General features: G+C 33.5%; 1 protein-coding gene across 3 annotated transcripts in view; it reads right to left on the bottom strand.

Annotated features, from left to right (window-relative positions):
- LOC145292967 (transmembrane channel-like protein 7) overlaps positions 1–21,978 on the bottom strand; it is a 264,176-nt gene that overhangs the window by 59,031 nt on the left and 183,167 nt on the right. For all 3 annotated transcript variants that reach the window (XM_080139199.1, XM_080139200.1, XM_080139198.1), the window contains one exon: positions 858–924. In XM_080139199.1, coding sequence (XP_079995325.1) covers positions 858–924 — 67 coding nt within the window. The remainder of the gene's footprint in view (positions 1–857; positions 925–21,978) is intronic.

Genomic DNA, 21,978 nt, shown 5'->3' on the forward strand with positions numbered 1-21,978 from the left:
AGCACAATAGTTAGTGTTTACTAATGAGCTGGAAGACCAGGATTCAATCCTCAACAGAGTCATATTAATTACTAACATGATATTATACTTGTTTGCTAAACATTCAGCATTATTAGGTGAAAGATCAAGGTTAAGTGATCCTGAGAAAAAGTGATATCCTCCCCCACATCTTGTTGTAGTAGATAATGAAGAGAGAGCCTTTGGGTCATCCTCAATCATGATCAACCACTTTTAAACAAATAGCTAGAGAGAAATGTAAGAATAAAAAAAAATTACTTTCATCATGACTAATGTTTGTGTAAAAAATTTTTTAAAACCAAGACGGGGTAATGGAGAATAGTGTGAACAAACGAACGGGAGTGAATTACTAGGTTCAATCCCTCCTTTGCCGGAGGACAAAAAAAAAAAAAAAAAAAAAAAAAAAGAGCATTATTTTTAATTATTCATTCTCAGTAAACATTTTCTATGCAAAATCTGCCTTTGATTTAAATACTCAAATGAAATATTTTATATCCAATCAGAGAACCTTATCCCCCCCCATCCACGATGAGATGATGTGACACAAGGATCAGAAAGTGGGAGTCAGCACTAAAAGAGCACTCTGACCTGCAAAAATGCTCCCCCCCCTCCAGTAAGGATGCCTTAGGCAATGAACTAGCCCCCTTTCTCAAAGGAAGAAAGCAAAGCCTGAGAGGGTGGACCTCTTAGAACTGCACAGGATCAGCAGTAAATCACAGTTAATAGGGTGAAAAGCAATTTCAAAAATGGCCTAACTATTGAGAAAAGGCATATAGTTGCCATGAACCTATAAAAATCTTTAAAAGAGCAAGTTTTCAAACATCTGGAAGGTGTGTTACCTGTTTTTGGTGTTTCTTCCAAGCCACAAATCCTTTTTGTTTCTTATCCTCTGTTTCAACAAATTCCCTGAAACGAGAGAAAAAGGAGGATGTAAAAAGAAAGAAAGCAAAAAAAAAAACTTAAAAAAAAATAGCAAAACATTTTAATCAATCAGATAAAATTAAAATGCATTCTAATAGACAATTTTCTGGTTAATAAAGTATAGAAAAACGTGAAAGATTTTTCTGGTACTTGGGCAGCATCTCTCCTCCAAATTCAAAAGGAATATTTTTAACAGTAAATTATACAGATTGATGTGGAAATCTCCAAGAAACGTCTAATAGACATTGAACTTTACGCTTGGGTTTGTCTATACTACCAAAATTTCACACACACTTTATATATATATATATATATATATATATATATATATATATATTCACTAGAAGACGTACTCGGCATTGCTCTGTAATAAATGTAACATTTAATTCCTTAAAAAATAAAGTAAAAAAAACAAAAAAAAAAAACGGAAAGAAACTGAGATATGTGTATGCGAATATATTTTTTTCGCTTCTTGTAAATAAAAAAACATGATACTCGAGCTGAGATTGAAACCAAAACCTAAAGATACCGAGTCAAATACGATAACCATTCGGCCAGCTTGACATGGTTTAAAAAAAATATTTTCAAACCTACTTATTCTTAACATAATGTGAATGATTTGTGCATGCGCAGTTATGAAACAGTTGACAAACAGATAAAAATCTGATGACCCCCCCCACCAAGTAACAATTTTTCAATTTTGACCCCTTAGCAGTCATTTTCCAGATGGAAACCTATTAAAATGTTTTACACAGATCTGAATATTCTATATAACAAACTTCAAGTCTGTTGAGCAGTGTCCTCACACACACACACATTCTCACTTTATCTATTACTAGCATTTCAGCCCGGCGTTGCCCGGGTGTTTGGATGTGTGTTAAGCAAAAAAAAAAAAAAAAAAGAAGTGGTAGTAGGAAGGCAAGCTTGAACCCGTACCACGAAGGAGGAAAAGAATGGGGAAAAAACCTGACGTCTTTGCTGTTACGACCACCGCCAAACCGGAAGTGACTTATGTCTAAATTAAGGCTAGAATATCGAAAGGAGAGGATGACTTTCAAAGATATCGGCGAAAAAAGCTACCCTTCCTCCCTGTAGAAAAGTGCTCAGTTGAAGGTGAAGATATTAATGGTTTTAGCCAATTTTTCGATATTTGTCGTCTGAAAGGTCGAACTTCAAAACGATACTGATCTTGGTAAAATCTGTAGCCTCTGTCGAAAGTTTTAGGAAGATATACATACATACATTTATATATTGGTAACTAAAGATTTTCAACCCAAATCGATTAAAAAGCTTGCCCTATGTCTGAATACCCTTTATGTAAAATTTCAAAAGTTTAGACCAGAAATTGTCTGAGTAATTTGGTAGAGACCGCAGAGGTCTATTTTTTTTTAATTATGACCCCTTAACATTTATTGTTTTGGGCTCAAATAAAGTTATTAAGTTAGATCCATGTCCAAGGAACTTATATCTAAAATTTCAAGTGTTTAGACCCAAAATTGTGGGAGGAGTTTGGTAGAGTTCTCAAAGGTCAAATCGTTGAACTTTGACCCCTTAACAGCCAAATTTCTGGCCGAAAATGGATTACAAAGATTTTCCCAAATCTCAGTACCCTGTATATCAAATTTCGCGTCTGTAGACTAAAAATTGACAGTAATTGCGGTGGAAAATATACAGATATGTTCACTTTTATATATATATATATATATATATATATATATAGACATAACGGAGATCTATCTGTGTATGTATGTGTGTGTGTGTGTGTTTGTATGTCTGAAAAAAAAACTTGTCATACACATCTGACCGGCACAAAACTGTTACCATCTTAAAGGGTAATGCTCCGGATGCATAATATGTGAAAATTAGAAAGAAAAAAAAAGATTCATTCTGTGGTACAACTGGACCAATTTTTGGAAGAGAGGTCCGCTTTTTACAAGTCACACAAGCATATTAAACTAAAACTATGTTTAAAACGCTTATTTTGCAATGTCATGACGTCATAAGCATATGGCCGTGTGGGCAAAAGTGTTTGTCTTCTTCCCCCTTTTGCATTTCATGTTCGAGCCCGGACACCACGGCTCATTTTTTTTCCCCAGTCACACGGGCACTCCCTGCTAGTTTGATTAAACCAAATTATTTTGATTTATTTATTTTTATTTTTTGGGAGGAAGGGTGGATTTTCCAGTGCACAGGTAACTAAAAGTGATCAATATCCAGAGAATAGCTTCTCTTTGTATCCCTTCTGCCGAAATATCTGGCGGGGAGATTGTCACATTTTATTTTGTGCAATTACATTTTCATGGTTTTATCCGATTTTAAGTAGAATTACCATATCTTATTTTTAAAATTCTTCTGGGGGTATCGACGTTGCCAACAATGGAGTTGACATATAAAAATGAAAAAATGCTTAATATCCTTAGGATAGCAGGTATGTCCAAACGGAACTTCAAGTGGACCTGGGCAAATCCGGGTATCCATGCTAGTCTATCATATGAATCTCAAACATCTCTGCATTTGTATGTCTGCTAAAAACTTTTCTCATGTGCATCGTACACGCACACCAACTCGGTATAACCGTGCATGTACTAATTGTCAATACCGTCTTTTATTTAAAATAACTAAATTTGCGATGTCATAGCATCTGCATAATCGTGGCCACATCAGTAATAGTGTTCAGTTACTAACTTCAGTTATGAGAATTTGCACCAAGCACACGTCATTTGTTTTTTCTTTTTTACAAAATTTTGCTTTCAGTTTTGCTTATGGCACCCCACCCCCATTGCCACAAATCTTTTGTTCATTAAATCCCTTCGATTTAATTAGATGTTTTGAAATACGGTTTATATATATTGTTAAATGTATTTTGGAGATGGAGGGGGAGGGAGACCCCCCCCCACACACACACATCATAATTCTAAAAGAAAAACGTTAAATCAAACCAAAGAAATTTGATAAACAAGACGAGTTGCAACGACCTGTAATTGTCTTGTCTTTGTTATCTCCTCTTCCCTCTCATATGCACATATATATAAGTTTTTCGAGTTTGTGAGCCAATGATCTAATCTTGTGTTCCAATGTGAATAAGAACTGGCCATATCAGCGAACGTTTTCGACCGTCATGAGTTGTCATCATGCACGTGATGAGGTTATGAAATCAAAATGAAGATTAAGAACGTTTTAAAATATTTTAATATATCTTCCACCCCACCTCTTTTGAAATTGGTTGATGGTGGGTTTACATGCTCAAGTGAGTAAGACTTCACAGATAAGGAGGTGAAGGTTACAATTTGAAACAACTAGGATAGTAGTGTTTTTTGTAAGTATACTATGGATGTCTTTTCTGAAAATGCGTGTAATTAGATATTGGTAGATAGAGTAGTGAGTGGAAGTGAAGTGACATGTTAGGTGGCAAGAGGTAATTGTTCTAGTTATGCCTATATAATTTGTAGACACATTCTCTCATTGGTCTTTTAAAATGTTCTTGACTTTCGAAAACGTACAGTGAGTTCTTATACACATGGGAGCACAACATAAGATCATTGACTCACAACTCCAAAAATTGGATCAAAAGAAGAAAAAATAGAAACTTTCATTTCTGTTTAAAAAAAAACAACACTCAACTAGCTACAACCACTATTAACAATTTCCTACACTCTCCATCTGTGTCTAAATCTAAACACAGATTCCACAAACAAAGCTTCTTTTCTAGAACTGCCTGCCTGTGGAACACTGTTCTGCTGGCCTGCTTCCCAGCCGACTACAGTATGGTAGCCTTCAAGTCCAATGTAAACAAGTTCTTGTTGAACAGTCTCCTTAAATAATTAAATTCTACTTAACTTACACCATTAACAATTACTACATTCCTTAATCTTTATCTTTGAGTGGCCTTCAAGTGACGATTCCCTTGTAAATAAAAAAAAATATAAATAAAATAAATAAAAAAACATATATTGAAGAAAAAATGCTGTCCAAACACACACACATATATATATAACACCGGTTCTCATCAAATCACCGAAGTTAAGCGACTTTGAGCCTGGTTAGTACCAGATGGGTGACCATTTGGGAATTCTTGGCACTGTATGTGCTCTCTGCTTATCTCGGCATTTGTTTCCAATCGTCCTGAACATACACTTCACTTACCACTGGTATTTAACAATGTCGACTCAGGAGAGGGGTGTGGTTGCAGATTGCACACCTCCTGACACAAAAATTTCATGCGCAGGCACCCCTACGTAGGTATCCATAGTCTGTCAAATTCTGAAGAAGCTATATATATATATATATATATATATATATATATATATGTTTGAGCAGCAGCACCAACAGAACGAAGAAAAAAAATACAAAGTCTTCTATGAATAAATTGTTTCAACAATGAAAGATTTAGAAATAAAGAGAAAACGGTTTTAATCATTTAATAGAAAATTATATAGCATTATTCAGTTTTCTAAATTTTAAAATTACAATAGTATGAAAAGATATCTTTGGCAAGTAAGAAGCTATGTTTTATTTCTGTATGAAAATGAAACATGGACATCTGTGTAGCTTACTTGCTGTAGATATATTTTCATACTATTACTAAGCTCTACTAATGTATTAAAATAAATACTGAAAATATATATACACAATATATTATATCACCTTCGTTTATCTTCCATGCTTCACTGTATAAAATGTTGAGTTCTGTTTAATAAAGCTCATTTTACTAATTGAATATGTTTGAAAGAACAGACCCAAATATCTTGAGTCATCTTTACTGTGTTTTTGTTTTGTTTTTTTTTGTTTTTTTACATGGCACTTATCAAGGCCCGGAAGCCACTTGGGGATAAGGGTTATTGTGCATACAGTAACCAATAGGATAATATCGTAGTAATCGTTAGTAATGGAGATTTGATAAAGTGTCTTACTTAAGTGGGTGGTTAATCAGGAATTTGTTTATGTTGGACTTGAAGACATCCAAGTTGTAGTCAGGTAGGAAACAGGCAAACGGAAGAGAGTTCCACAGGCGTGCACTTCTAAGAAAAGCTTGGTTCATGGAATCTACGTTTTGATTTAGGCACAGATAAAGAGTGGGGAAAATTATTGACAGTGGTTTCAGCTAGGCAGGTGTTTTTCGTGAAAGACTGGCGAGGGGGGGGGGAGACCAGAGATTGGAGCTCAGACGAGCACTTGCCATGGAAATAACGATAAAACAAAGACAGGCTTGCAACGTCTCTTCTGTGGGAGAGAGGTTGCAGGGAAGAAAAAAGGGTATCCCCCCCACTAAGCTACAAAGTCTATTTTGTACTCTGTCAAGGCAGGATAGGCTGGTTTCTTTTTTGCTTTGTTTAGCTACTACTCCACTAACTAATTTCATATATATATATAAGTGGAGGTTCAGGATAATTGGAAACAATGCCGAGATAAGGGAGAGCACACATACAGCACCTAAAATTCCCAAATGGTCACCCATCTGGTACTAGCCAGACTCAACGTTGCTTAACTTTGATGATCTGACGAGAACCGGTGTGTCAACATGATTATGCCATACATACATATATATATATATATATATATATATATATACACACACACACACACACACACACACATATATATATAATATATTATATATTGCTCAGGATTGAACATGGATCACTACCATGTATTTTTTCACTATGTCATAACTCCATATTCTTTGCTTTTTTTTTTTTTTTTTTTTACAGCCCTTCTCCCCTCCTACCGTTTCAGCCATTAATATGAAACAGAAAACTCTTTGAATTAGTGTCTTATACATATAGTTTACATTTCATTAAACTCGGATATAATTATTTGAAGTTTCAGAGGAGTTCTGTCTCCATGGGTCACTTAAAGGCCGGGGGTAGCTAGATACTCAGCACAGAGTGTAATGCAGAAATTCAGGACCACTTCCATCATCTTGTCCAGATAATTTTAGACGTATGATTTCAATTTCATAAATATTTCAAGTTTTAATGGGGGTTATGCCTCAATAGTCTCCTTAGAAGTGGACTTAGAAATTCAAGAATGCTTCCATCGCCTTTCCGGGTAAATTTTATATGAAAATACTCTTTTAGATTTTATGTACATGTACTTCCTGTAGAGAACACATAAACATCACACATATGCACACAGACATTGAGTTTATATATAAGCGAGATAAGAGACTGATAGAAATTCAGATAAGAAATCCTGATAGATATTACTTGAAGTAATACTTTCAAGATGATCCTAGCCAAAAAGGAAAAGCTCAATATTTAAGAATAGAGGAATACATAAGTTTCGTGGTTAAGGAGCAATACACTTTCGCTATATGGAAATATCACTTTCTCCCATCGGCCGATTTTCTTCTCACCTGGATTTATAACCCTGAACGACATTGGACTCCTTCCTATAATGGATTACCCAGGTTGTATCAACTTCTCTTTTCGTATAATTTTCTCAATATAATTACCCACAACCACTCAAAAAACTATTTTCAATAATTGTGCCGAAAAGCAAAATAGTGCCCATTCGCAGCTGAACATTTTGCTAACTGCATTTCATTTCCTCTGATGATATGAGCCATTGTTGAAAATCCATGGATTAAGGAAATTAAAATAACCCCTTCTATATATTCCTTTTGTCAAACAATAAATTCTTAAATCGAATACATGTCTCTATATGTTGTTTTTCCAGAATTTAAAATTTAACCATGAAACACACACACACATATATATATATATATATATATATATATATATTACTGATGGGACGATTCCAATATTTTCCCCGATTCCGATACAATTACTGATTCCTTACTAAATTTCTGATTCCGATTCTTTATAAATCTCTAAATATTTACAATAAAATTGTTATTTTTATCCGATTACCGTAAAAACACATGTTTAGTATGCATATATTTTGCTCAAATATGAAAATGCACTTGTTGGAGGTGATCTATAGATTTTAGTTTGACTGATAGTTTAAAATCAATAAATATTTATTATTTTATCATTACCACCAGCTGTGGAAGATTTTGTTTCAAACAAAATCAAATAAAAAAGAGATGACTAAAGGAATCGTTTTGGCATCAGAATATAAATACAAATTTTTTCGATTCCGATACCCCCAAAAGTTCCGATTTTTTTCGATTCCTAATTCCGATTATATCGTCCCAACACTAATATATATATATATATATATATATATATATATATATATATATATATATATATATAGAAAAGAAGGCAGCCGTACTAGATGTAGTTCTTTTTTGCCTGACCTTATTGTTAAAAAAATAGGATTTAAGGTTTCATTTTATATTCTTATCCAGATTTTTGTTGGGTACGTTTTATTACCAAGTGTTCAAATAGATCTTAAAAGGATAAGATCGTCTGGGAAAGGACAGCTGGATTTCAAGTTTACAGACTCTTAAAAATCTATAAACCTTTTTATTATTTTATTGCCTTTCAATATAACAGAAACCATTCACCGTCTCTTCCTCTCCTACCAATAACATCTTATTCATTTCAAACGTCATTTGTAATCTGTTGTGTTGACGTTGTGTTGTAGTCGGCAAAAGATCAACAAAACCATGGCAACAGCAGTTCATAAATTTTGCAAACAAATCAACAATTGGATAAATACATGTGTGAATGGAAAACAGACTATTTCGTCCAGCAGTTGTTTATTATCTACTGACAATGAACAAAACTTGAAAGAGGTAAAGACAAAACAGTTAGAATTACACACTAATAATCCTCTCAAATAGAATTGTCCAAGGTAGATTTTTATCTTTTTCCACGGATACCTCTTTTCCTATTTAGATTTCCACTAACTTCTCCATCATTCTGACTCATTTCTTCTGTAATGGATGCATGGAGAATGGATACCAACTAATTCGTTAAGATAATGTTGGGGCTGATTTCAATCAAAGACATTTTTAGCTTGATCACAGTCAAATCAAGAACTTTCTACAAATTTGTCTAAGGCCAGAAAAACGGTACTGGTGCATTTTATGAATTAGATGTTGTCATTGTTGCATAATACGAATTGAATTTCTCATGTCTGGCATGATTGGACAAGAAACTGGTCACGTTATTGATCAGCCAATCAAAAAGCTATAACAGATGCAGTTAGCCAATATGGAGCAAAGCAGACGACTTTTGATAAATTAAGTTCATTAATTTTAAATAAGTAATAACAATGAAGGGCAATGAATTTAACCAGTGTAGATAAAATATTAGATGCCGGAGAAAGTTCTAAACGCTTACCCCTTAACTAAAATCCTAACACCCCCTCCCCCAAGTTAACTATGCATAAGGTGCAATAGTTTTTAATTAAGAGAAACAAAATGTTTTTACTTATTTACACACACACACACAAAAAAAATCATGAAGCTTACGGTACGTTATTATATTTCATTTATTAGTTTTCAAGTTTTTGTAATTTGATTGGGTGTCCTAGCATTTTTAATGGTGGTGATGTCAGGTGCTGGTCAAGCCAGGACGGACATTTACAAGAAATCTGGTCCGTAATATGCACAATACATATTTCCGGTTCATACAATTCACTAACACCAGAAAAGCTAACAATGAGACAAACCACAGAAGGAAAAGAAGAGAAAACTCAATAATAAACGTAATAATAATTCTTTTCTGTCATTTTTATTATCAGTTATTAAGCCTGTCTTTTATTGCTCATAAAAATTAAATTCGCATGAACAGAGTCAGACACACATATGTTCACTTTTATTATTAATTAATTAAATTAATTAATACAATTTCATCTTATTTAATAATACTGTATGAAGTTTTTAATGAAAAGACATTTTTTCTCTTTTTCTCATCTAATAATTCCCAAGCATTGTATATAATATATATCTATAAAAGTGAACGTGTCTGTGTGTGTGTGTGTGTGTGTGTGTGTGTGTGTGTGTGTGTGTGTGTGTGTGTGTGTGTGTGTGTATCTGTCTGTGTATATTTCTCTATGCAATAACTGTCGATTTTTAGTCTGCAGACTCGAAATTTGATATACAGGGTATACTGAGATTTGGGAAAATAGATGTGATCGGTTTGCGGCCAGAAATTTGGTGATTAAGGGGTCAAAGTTCAACGATTTGACCTTTGAGAACTCTACCGAACTCCTGACAATTTTGGGTCTACACACTTGAAATCTTAGATATAGGTTCCTTGGACATGGATCTAACTTAATAACTTTATTTAAGCCCAAAACAATAAATTTTAAGGGGTCATAATAGGGGTCAAAGTTAAAAAAAATTGACCGCTTTTTTTTTTTTTTTTTTTTTGCTCAACATACACCTCCAAATACCCGGGCAACGCCGGGCACCCATGCTAGTACATATATTTTTGTTACATCTATAAAAGTGAATGTGTTTGTCTGTCTGTGTATATTTCCCTACGGAATAACTATCAATTTTTAGTCTACAGTCTCGAAATTAGATATACAGGGTACTGAGATTTGGAAAAATAGATGTGGTCGGTGTTCGGCCAGAAATTTGGCTGTTAAGGGGTCAAAGTTCAACGATTTGACCTTTGAGAACTCTACCAAACTCCTCCGACAATTTTGGGTCTAAACACTTGAAATTTTAGATATAGGTTCCTTGGACATAGATCTAACTTAATAACTTGATTTGAGCCCCAAACAATAAAGGTTAAAGGGTCATAATCGGGGTCAAAGTTTAAAAAAAAAATGACCTTTTCTTTGTTGTTTTTTTTTTTTTTTGCTCAGCATACACCTCCAAATACCCAGGCAACACCGGACACCCATGCTAGTATATATATATATATATATATATATATATATATATATATATAAAAGAGTAATTTATTTATATATCTTTAAAAGTGAAATTGTCTGTGTGTACATTTTCCTTCAAAACTACTCTGTTAATTTTCAGTCTACATACTCAAGATTTGACATAAGGGGCATTGAGATTTGGGAAAATCTTTTTAATTGGTTTTCGGAAAGAAATTTGGCTGTCAAGGGTTCAAAGTTCAACGATTTGACCTTTGAAACTCTACCATACTCCTCCGCCAATTTTGGGTCTGAACACTTGAATGTAGTTTATTTGAACATGGATCAAACTTTTTAATTCGATTTGAGCCCGAAACAATAAATATTAAGGGGTCAAAATTGGGGTCAAAGGTAAAAAAAAATTTACTTCTGTGGTCTCTAGCAAATTACTCAGCCAATTTCTGGTCTAAACATTTGAAATTTTACATCAAGTGTATTCAGACATAGGGCAAGCTTTTTAATCGGTTTTTAGCCGAAAATTTGGCTGCCATGGAGTCAAAGTTAAAAATATTTGGCCTTTGCAGCGTCTAGCAAACTATTCAGCCAATTTTGGGTCTAAACATTTGACATTTTATATAAAGGGTATTCAGACATGCAGCAATCTTTTTAATCAGTTTTTAGGCGAAAATTTGGCTGGCAAGAAGTCAAAGTTTTAAGAGTTAACCTTTGCAGACTCTACCAAACTCCTCCACCAATTTTGGGTCTAAACACTTGAAATTTTAGATGTAGGTTACCTGAACATAAGTCAAACTTTTTAATATATATATATACACACACATAAATGAACAGTACATAGCGCCCAAGCAAAGCCGGGCTGAACTGCTAGTAAAATATAAAAACGTCTTCTGTGACTTCAGATTTTTAATAATTCACTCTCAACCATAAAATAAAATTGTGATATACACGAGAAACATATTAATAAGTGAAATAAAAGAGACAATTGCTTATATTAAGTGGTTTATTATTTAAAAGATTTCAGCTTTACCCCAAAACAAATTTCATTTACAAGTTTTAATAAAAGGAGCGATTTCAATAAACTGTGAATATCCTGGATAGTATATTTATTAAAAACTTATCCATCTAAAAAAGTGTAATCAATGGAAAGGATTGGAATTCTTTTTTTTTTTTTCTGTCTAAGTAGCACAGACTGAAAATTTCCATATTTCACTGATTAACTAGAACTAAACATTGATTTATCAAATGCATTGCTATGTAGGTCTAATTTTGAAAATTAGAGAAATTTTATGCATCTATTTTCAATATTTACTTCAGTGTTTAATAAGTAGTAAATTTTGAAAATATGTATAGAAATTAAGTTGCACAGAATTTTCTGCACTTCATCATGAGGCCACAACCTGACAAATCCTCACAAGGATGAAACGCAGAAAATTCTGTGTAGCTTAATTGCCATATATATTTCCAAATATATATTATATGCATAAGAAGCTTTGAGTATTTTATAAAAAATACTAAAAAAATAATGCAGTTTAAATTTCTAGGAACCGCAATTAATTGAACATATCGCGAACTTAACACTCGCATAATCTGACAAAAAATTAGAAAAGCCATCACGGCAAAAAGGATATAATATGGAAAAAAATAGGAAAAAAGAAAAAAAAAGAAACCTTAGCTTAAATTGTTAAATAAATTTTTTAAAAAATGAGAATCATCAGCTGTTTACCACGTAGCTGCTTTGAAGATTTAAAAACAAAACTGGTATATTCATGAAAAATACAACTTGCCCAATAAAAAATGTGGGCAAAATCAAGTTAGTGTTTTACTAATTAAATACAGAAATACTATTTCAATAACTATAATATATACGAGTGAATAAAAACAAAAAATATTACTCAATACTGCGCATATCTATTTGCATATTTTCTTAATATATTTAACTAAGTATTTTAAGTTCCTTAAGCTCAAGCTTTTCCAAAAATTTCTCTCCATCAAAACAAACCTTTGAAATAAAAAAAAGATAGTTTTAAGGCTTTAAACATTTTAAAGGTTGGAGATAATTGTATTTCCATAACATAAACATCTTTTGCAAATTGAGAAACAAATGAATGATTTCTTTAGAAGGATTTTTAAAGTAAAATTTCCATAGAGTAAAACTTTTTTGCAAATATGTGTGTGTGTGTGTGATCCATAGACACCTCTTACATCACTTATAACTCATCAGTATGGCTAGATATAGCGAGATTTGAAACCTGAACACCTATCTCTAATAACCATGACCACTAGATTCTGATGTTCTACTAACCAAGCCAATGAGCTCAGTTACTAGAAGGGGAAGAAATTGCATAGTATTTAAATAAAATTATTTATTCAATTCTTTTTATGAAAGAGTATTGCATTTATGCTAAGTGGAAGTAATTTCCCCCACCAAAGTGTTGTATATCTATCTGTATATATATCTAGAAAAGTGAGAATGTATGTGTGTACATGAGGACAATTCTCAACCTATATATTCAAGAAATTTTTGATCTACTGATTTTAAATTTGATATAGAGGGTATTTAGACACGTAGAAAACTTTTTAATCCATTCTCATCCAGAAAAAGGCGTGCTAAGGGGTCAAAATTAAAAAATTGGTACATGGGGGGGGGGGTCATTGGATTTTATCTGTCAACTGTTTCATGAATGTGCATGCGTGAATTGTTCATATGACAGATTATTTATGGTAAGTAGGTTTAAAAACACTTTTTAAAGGTCGTGTCAAGCTGACCTAATGGTTATTGTACTTGACTCTCTGTCTTTAGGTTTTGGTTTCGATCTCAGCAAGAGTTTTTTTGTTGTTTTTTTTACTTACAAAAAGTGAACTGTTTAGAAAAAAAAACAATACTCACATGCACATGTCTCAGTTTCTTTCCATTTTTTTTTAAAATTTTTTTTTTTAAAGAGAATTTAACGTTACGTTTAATACCGAGCCACACCGAGTATATCTTGCAGTATACATACGAAAGTAATGCCTCCTATTGTTTTATTCCACTTGAATGGATCAGAGGGGGGGGGTGCAAATTACATTGTTATGATGACTAAACTTATGCATTCATGACTTGAAAGTTTCATCTCTCTGTTACAGATACTGATGGTGTGAGACTAAGAAAACAACCCATGTCATGGACGTGGATCAGAAGTAGAGATGTGTCATTGAATTCCTGGCAAAAGTGGATTGAGAATAGTGGTGACTATATAGAAAAATAATCTCTGGAGCACAAGACGTCACTCATTTTAAATGGTACCATTCCCATTTTCCTAGTTCTTCAACTGTTTGAGTAAAAAAAAAAAAAAAAAAATAGGAGTCTTTACGTTTGGAACAGCCCTTGCATATATATTATTATTATACTAAAGCTGAGTTAACCAATATTTGCTTCCATAAGTCTTTACTCTATATATCTTAATCACACAAAATACATGCTAAAATATTACTCAGTTTGGCGATTTGAGTTATGCTTGAAAAAAGCTTAATTGTTCTTATTGCAATTATTGTAAATTGTGATGACATATTTTTTCCCCAGTTTTAGGATTCAGTTATCTTTGAAAACACAAAAAATTTCCATTTAATTATTCTAATTAGCAGATAACTAATCAAGTGACCCATTTGTTAATAACATTCTATCTATCACTTTCATCCTCTCTCATTGTATGTTGCTTGATCCGTCACCCACTTATTTTATACTGTATCCAACACTCTCGCTTTCATCACCTTCATTCTGTTTATTAACAATCAGATGTAATAAAGAAAGGATGGAATAAAAAGATTGAAATAATCTACTATAAACAAAAAGAAATATTACTACAAATAGTAATACTATTTAACTTATATGTGAGGAAAAGGAGAGAGCAAGATGTTAATCTTGGGTTTTGCTTCTTTTTTTTTTTTTTTTTTGGCTTAGCAAACTCACTTTTTCGGGATTCAAACAATTTACCCCACCTAACTTTATATTTAGCCCGATATATACACATGCCTAACTATGTTATACATACACACAGACACACCTAACTTCATACACACATACCTAAATTTATCATACTTTCTCTTCCCTGCAACCCTTTTCCCACAAGAGATGTTACGAGTCTGTTCTATCGATATTTTCATGGCAAGTGCTCAACCGAACTCCAATCTATCGTCCCGCCCTTGCCAAACTTTCACAAAAAACACTCGACTAGCTACATTATATACAATTTCCCCACTCTCTATCTGTGCCTAAATCTAAATGCAGATTCCATGAACAAAGCTTCTTTCCCAGAACTGCCTGCCTGTAGAACACGGTTCCACTGTCCTGCTTCTCAGTTGAATACAATATGGTAGCCTTCAAATCTAATGTAAACAAGTTCTTGTTGAGCCGCCCCCATGAATAATCAAATTCTACCGAATTTACACCATTAATGATTACTACACAATAACCTTAGATTCATTAATCCTTATTTTCCAGTGGCCTTCTGTCCTTGATAAGTGGTGACTTCCAAGCAATACACACACACCTAAATTTATCACATGTATGCATACACACATACATCACTTCATGATGAACACGCATACATACATAACTTCATGATGAATACGCATACACACATACCAAAATTTATTATATGTATGCATACAAACAGACATACACATGCTTAAATTTGTTTCGCCTGATGATTTTGGGTGGGGAGAATAGATCATAAAGGTTTCTATGTAGCTTACTTAATAATTACATTTTCATACTACTAACTCTATATGTAGCAATACGCACACATTTCGTTGTACATTCTAATCAATCTTGTTCTAATCTGGTGACAAAATAATTTCGGATTAAATTTGAAGACAGTTTGAAAAACAAAAAGGCAATTTTTTATTCATTAGCACTTAGTGAAAATATAACGTTGAGAAATTTGTCTGGTTTTCCTTTTTCAAATAAATGATCACAACTTTCCAGAGAATCCAAATAGCAAAATACGGTTGATATAAAATCTACCTTTGCTTTTTCTCACGTCTATGTTCTAAGGAAAAAAATACAAAACAAAAAGGAATAACATTTGTAGCTTCTGAATATTCAATTAAGACATAAAATAATTATCTTCTTTTGAAATTCATGTTAGACTTGAACACGTTTTGTATTTTAGAAACAAATTACTATAATTCTTATAACAGCAAATATACAGCTATAATATAAATCCCACCTGTCAGTTTAAATGTATGCATGTATGTCTGCCTAAAAATTTCGACAGAGGTGACGGGTTTTCACGAGATCGGTATCATTTTGAAGCTCGATGTCTCGGACGACAAATATAGTAAAATTGGCCAAAGACATTAATTCCTTTACCCTCAACTTTGCAGTTTTCTACAATGAGAGGGCGATTTTTTGCGAGCCATTTTTGCAAGTCATTGTATCGATTGAATTGACTTTGCCTAATTTTAACGTTCTGAACTTCCGGTCGCATCATGGAGTAGGGGGTAAGACGTCAGGTTTTCTTTCACTTTCTTTTCCGCCTTCGCATCACAGGTTCGAGCCTGCCTGCCTATTACCACTTTTTTTGTTTTTGTTTAACACACACCTCCAAACATCTGGGCAACGCCGGGCACCCAGGCTAGTCTTATATATAAGGTTAAGCCAGTCTGTTCACCATTTCTTTAACATGAATAGTGATTCCAAAGCAATTACAGATTCGGATTCTTTTAAAACTTCTAAATATTTACCTACAAGGTTCGTTTTATTTATTTTTTTTTTTATTACCATATAAAAAATTCATGTAATATATGCACATATAAAAAAGCATAAAGATACACACCACATGAGGATGATTTATATATAGATTTTAGTTTTACTGCTAGATTAAAATCAGTAAATATTTATCATTAGTACTGACGAAAGAAAAGTTTTAAACAACAATAAGCAAAAAAACAATTAAAATAATCGTTTGTAGCAGTGGAAAATAGGCACAAATGTTTTTAGTTCCAATACTGATATTGCAAAAATTCTTATTTTTCTGATTCTAGATTTTGCTGAATCTTCCCAACACAAATAAGTAGCTTTTTTAAAATACAAAGTAGATACCTAATTCTGTTTTGTAAATTAATTATACCAAAATTAAATTACATTTCTAATGAATTTCATTGATTACATACTATATCTGGAAAAGATATTTTCATTTTTTCACAGTAATATTTCAGAGACAGGAAGAGGACTTTTTACTCACTAAGATTTATCTACTAATACCATCACTAATGAATAAACAGATTTTATTTAATAAGAGATGTTTTCATTGACTAATGGTCAATCATTTTGTTAATGAAAGTGAAGAAATAGCATATCAAAATTAAATAAAGAGAAAAAAGCAGATATAAATCTACTCATTAAAAAGCAATCAAGTGTGAATTGAATATTTACACAAATATCATATATAAACTAAGTTTATTAATCAATGTTCATATCTTCATATATATATATATATATATATATATATATATATATACAGACACACACACACACACGCAAACATATATACACGCAGACACACACATACATATATATACATGCAGACACACACACATACATATATATACATGCAGACACATACATATATATACATGCAGACACATACATATATATACATGCAGACACATACACATACATATATATACATGCAGACACATACACACACATATATATACATGCAGACACATACACACACATATATATACATGCAGACACATACACACACATATATATACATGCAGACACATACACACACATATATATACATGCAGACACATACACACATATATATATACATGCAGACACATACACACACATATATATACATGCAGACACATACACACACATATATATACATGCATACACATACACACACATATATATACATGCAGACACATACACACACATATATATACATGCAGACACATACACACACATATATATACATGCAGACACATACACACACATATATATACATGCAGACACATACACACACATATATATACATGCATGCAGACACATATGTATATACATGCAGACACATATACACACACGTGTATGTATATATATATAGTTATCTATATACACTAGCAGTTCAGCCCGGCTTTGCTCGGGCCCTATGTACTGATAATAACTATGTGCATTATGTATATCTATATTAAAAAGTTTGACTCATGACCAAGTAACCTACATCTAAAATTGCAAGTGTTTAGACCCAAAATTGGCGGAAGAGTTTGGTAGAGTCTGCAACAGTCAACTATTTCCACTTTGATCACTTGGAAGCCAACTTTTCGCCCAAAAATGGATTAAAAAGCTTGTTGCATGTATGAATACCCTTTATGTAAAATTTCAAATGTTTAGACCAAAAATTGGCTGAGTAATTTGGTAGAGACCGCAGAGGTCAATTTTTTAAAACTTTGACCCCAATTTTGACCCCTTAAATTGTTTTGGGCTCAAATCGAATTAAAAAGTTTGATCCATGTCCAAGTAACCTACATGTAAAATTTCAAGTGTTTAGACCTAAAATTGGCAGAGGAGTTTGGTAGAGTTTTCAAAGGTCAAATCGTTGAACTTTGATCCCTGACAGCTAAATTTCTGTCCGAAAACCGATTAAAAAGATTTTCCCAAATCTCAATACCTCTTATGTCAAATTTCGAGTCTGTACACAGAAAATAGACAGAGTAGTTTGGTAGGGAGATGTACAGACACACAGACAATTTCACTTTATATATATATATGCTTTCACACACGTATGAGCGCACACAGACATATACAAACACACAAGAGCACTTTAAAAAACAGACAAAATAAAAAGGAGAACAAGCAACAACAAAATATAAATAACAGTTTGTAAACATTAATATCTCTTTAACTTGGTTGCTGTATGTATGATACAAGATTGGAAACACAGATTTTCTGGAGTGATAGAATGATTCAACCATTTTTCAGCAACTTTAGCAATAGGCTGGATATAGGTTTCTAATTTTAAACATGGAGTGAAATCCAATATCGAGTGGACAATCAAGAGTGATGACCAGAGGACAACTGGAGTCCAATCAAATAATCGATGCATTAAATCAAAACTCATATGATGAGCGATATGAACAGTTAGCTCAAATGTCGTTCAACTCAATTTGTTAAATATCTGTGTGTACGGAGAAATCATTTCAATAAAGACATACACCTGACAACAAATGCAAAGAATAAAATAATTATCAAATGTACCAAAAGGTTGTTTTAATAAAAAAAAAATTTTTTTTTTTAAATGAACCTGACATCATGTTTAATACCTAGGTCAAGTGTACCAAGAAATCGTTTTGGCAAAGGTGTGCACCTGGTGACAGATACAAAAACAGAAAATAATTATTAAAGGTTATTTAATAAAAATTATACACCAGGAACCTGTATGAGAGGAAATAACAAACTTGATCAATTGTCAAGAAGATAAATGTATGATATTTGAAAGGTCATTTTCGGAAAAAGCTTGTACAGGTGTAATAAAGTTGCACCAAGGCCCCCCCCCCCCTTGCCAAACCTTCACGGGAAACACTCATCTAGCTGAAAACACTTCCAATAATTTCCCCCATTGTTTATCTGTGCCTAAACCTAATCGTAGATTTCATGAACAAAGTTTCTTTCTTAGAACTGCACACCGGTGGAACTCTTCCATTTGCCTGCTTTCCAGCTGACTATAATATGGTCGTCTTCAAGTCCAACATAAACAAGTTCTTGATAAGCTGTTCCCTTTAAGTAATTCAATTTACCAAATTTCCACTACCAACAATTATTACGGCATTGTCCCTTTGACCACTGTACACTTATTAATCCTTATTCTCGACTGGCCTCCAGGCCTTGATAAATGGTGATACCTTTATAAAAAAAAAAATTCAAAAAAAAAATTCAATACACTAAAATGACTATGGCCAAATAAAATGTGCTTGGGGTGTTGCTACAGTGACAATGATATTCCAAGCAGGTGTTTCAGGTTGTAACAAATATAACAACCGAAAAGGATATCAGGGTTGGTTGACGATTTTGCACCCCCACCCCGAGAAGAATCATCAACATATCTCCTAACAACCAACCACCCATCATCGATAATAAAGATATGTTGTTATATTTTCATATATCAGTGTGTTGTCATTCTTTTAAACACAAGAAATACAACAAATTGAACAAAAGAAAAAACACATTTGCAACCATCATTTTAACATACCTCAGGAAACCATAAACTTAAAACAAAAGTTGACACCGAGGTAGAATGGGAATAAATTCCTTTTGAGTATTTCTCAGAAAAAAACACTTTTGATCTACTTTTTTGTACGACTCATCATCATCATCGCATCCAGTTTAACATCTGTTTTACATGCTGGCATGTGTTGGACGACTTTTAGAAATTGACTTCCAAACTGTCTCTCCCTTTCAAATCCATCATTATCACTTTTTCCCATGTTTTTTTTTTTTTTTTTTCCCTGTGAACTTGTAGAGAAAAAAAACTGTAATGAGTGTGGATATTACTTGCCTCAAAAACACCTACGTGTTTGCGCATTTTGTAGGGCTCAGCTGCTCGATAATAGCAGAAACTAAAATGGCATTGCCCGGGGTGATTTTGTCGCGTGAACTAACACTGAATTCTCACCGATTGTATGCAGATTAGATAATCTTGGTTGTATATAAGCAAGGCGTTTGAAGAATGGGGGAAGACAATCTGTGCTACAACATATGCTACATTGTTGGAAGCTGAAAGAAATGTATATCACACCGGCTCTTAATTTCACCGACTCCAGAAAAGAGAGTGCTGTCAATTTCTATCATTTTCAGAACTCAGCCTGCTAACTCAACTATTCTACATCTACTAACCCAAGAACTTTCATCCATTCTTTCAATATGACCAAACTATCGAAGTTTCTTGTTCTGCATATATCTCCTTATAGTGTCCTGATTTAATCTTCCTCTGAGGTCACCAGATCTAAGTCTATCTTTAATATTCACATTACACATTAAACGTATCATTCTTACTATTTCTCTCCACACGTTCTCAACTCAACTGACCAGATTCCATACAGTATCACACCACATACACATACCTGATAGGCTCTTCGTTCTTCGTTTGGTTATCAACGGCAATGCTCTGCTGGTTAGTAATGGCAGAAATTTCCTGAACTTAATCAAGATGACAAGTTATGTTTTTAACCTGCTTGATTCTATTTTTGACATTGGTCCCTTACTCCCACCGTGATTCCTTTTTAAAATTAGATGCTCACAGGAGGGACAACATGAAGGTTTCTATATCCGTAGTGAAAGTAGTGGTATGGATTTGTCAGGATTCGAACATGACATGCTGAGTTGTCAGTTCATACCAGTAACTACTTAAGCACACCCACTGAGTTTGTGCGAAATACGCAACTCTTGTTAGTCAGAAACCAAGGCATAGACATTAAAGTTTTTCTTCTTTTCAACTTGTACTTTGTCAGTAAATGAGTCATTTTAATACAAGCCAGTTTTGACACTCAATAAAAAATGGCGATAAAAAACTCCCTTCTCTGACATTTTCAATCATGGAACTATGAGTAACAATATCATGGATTTTGTTTTGTTTTTTTTATGTATGTCTTTGCATTTTGTTGGTCTGTCATACAGCAGTTTAGTCTGCCATGATCAATTTATTTTTAAATTAGTTGGCTTTGTCTGCTTACTATCGTTTTGCAATTCAATTCCTATTCAATACTTGAAATCGTTGAAATAAAACTAATTGATACGAAACAGAACCGATACGTAACCAAAGACCGGGCCAACCGATACGTAACCAAAGACCGGGCCAACCGATACGTAACCAAAGACCGGGCCAACCGATACGTAACCAAAGACCGGGCCAACCGATACGTAACCAAAGACCGGGCCATCCGATACGTAACCAAAGACCGGGCCATCCGATACGTAACCAAAGACCGGGCCAACCGATACGTAACCAAAGACCGGGCCAACCGATACGTAACCAAAGACCGGGCCAACCGATACGTAACCAAAGACCGGGCCATCCGATACGTAACCAAAGACCGGGCCAACCGATACGTAACCAAAGACCGGGCCAACCGATACGTAACCAAAGACCGGGCCAACCGATACGTAACCAAAGACCGGGCCAACCGATACGTAACCATAAGGCAGAACCAACCGATACGACACAGAAGACAGAACTAATCGATATGAAACGCAAGACAAATCATTATGGTCACTTTTACTTATTTTCATCATGGTCA

Source organism: Euprymna scolopes, chromosome 14, assembly GCF_053919585.1.
Source record: "Euprymna scolopes isolate OS-2025 chromosome 14, ASM5391958v1, whole genome shotgun sequence".
Classification (NCBI taxonomy): Eukaryota; Metazoa; Mollusca; class Cephalopoda; order Sepiida; family Sepiolidae; genus Euprymna; species Euprymna scolopes.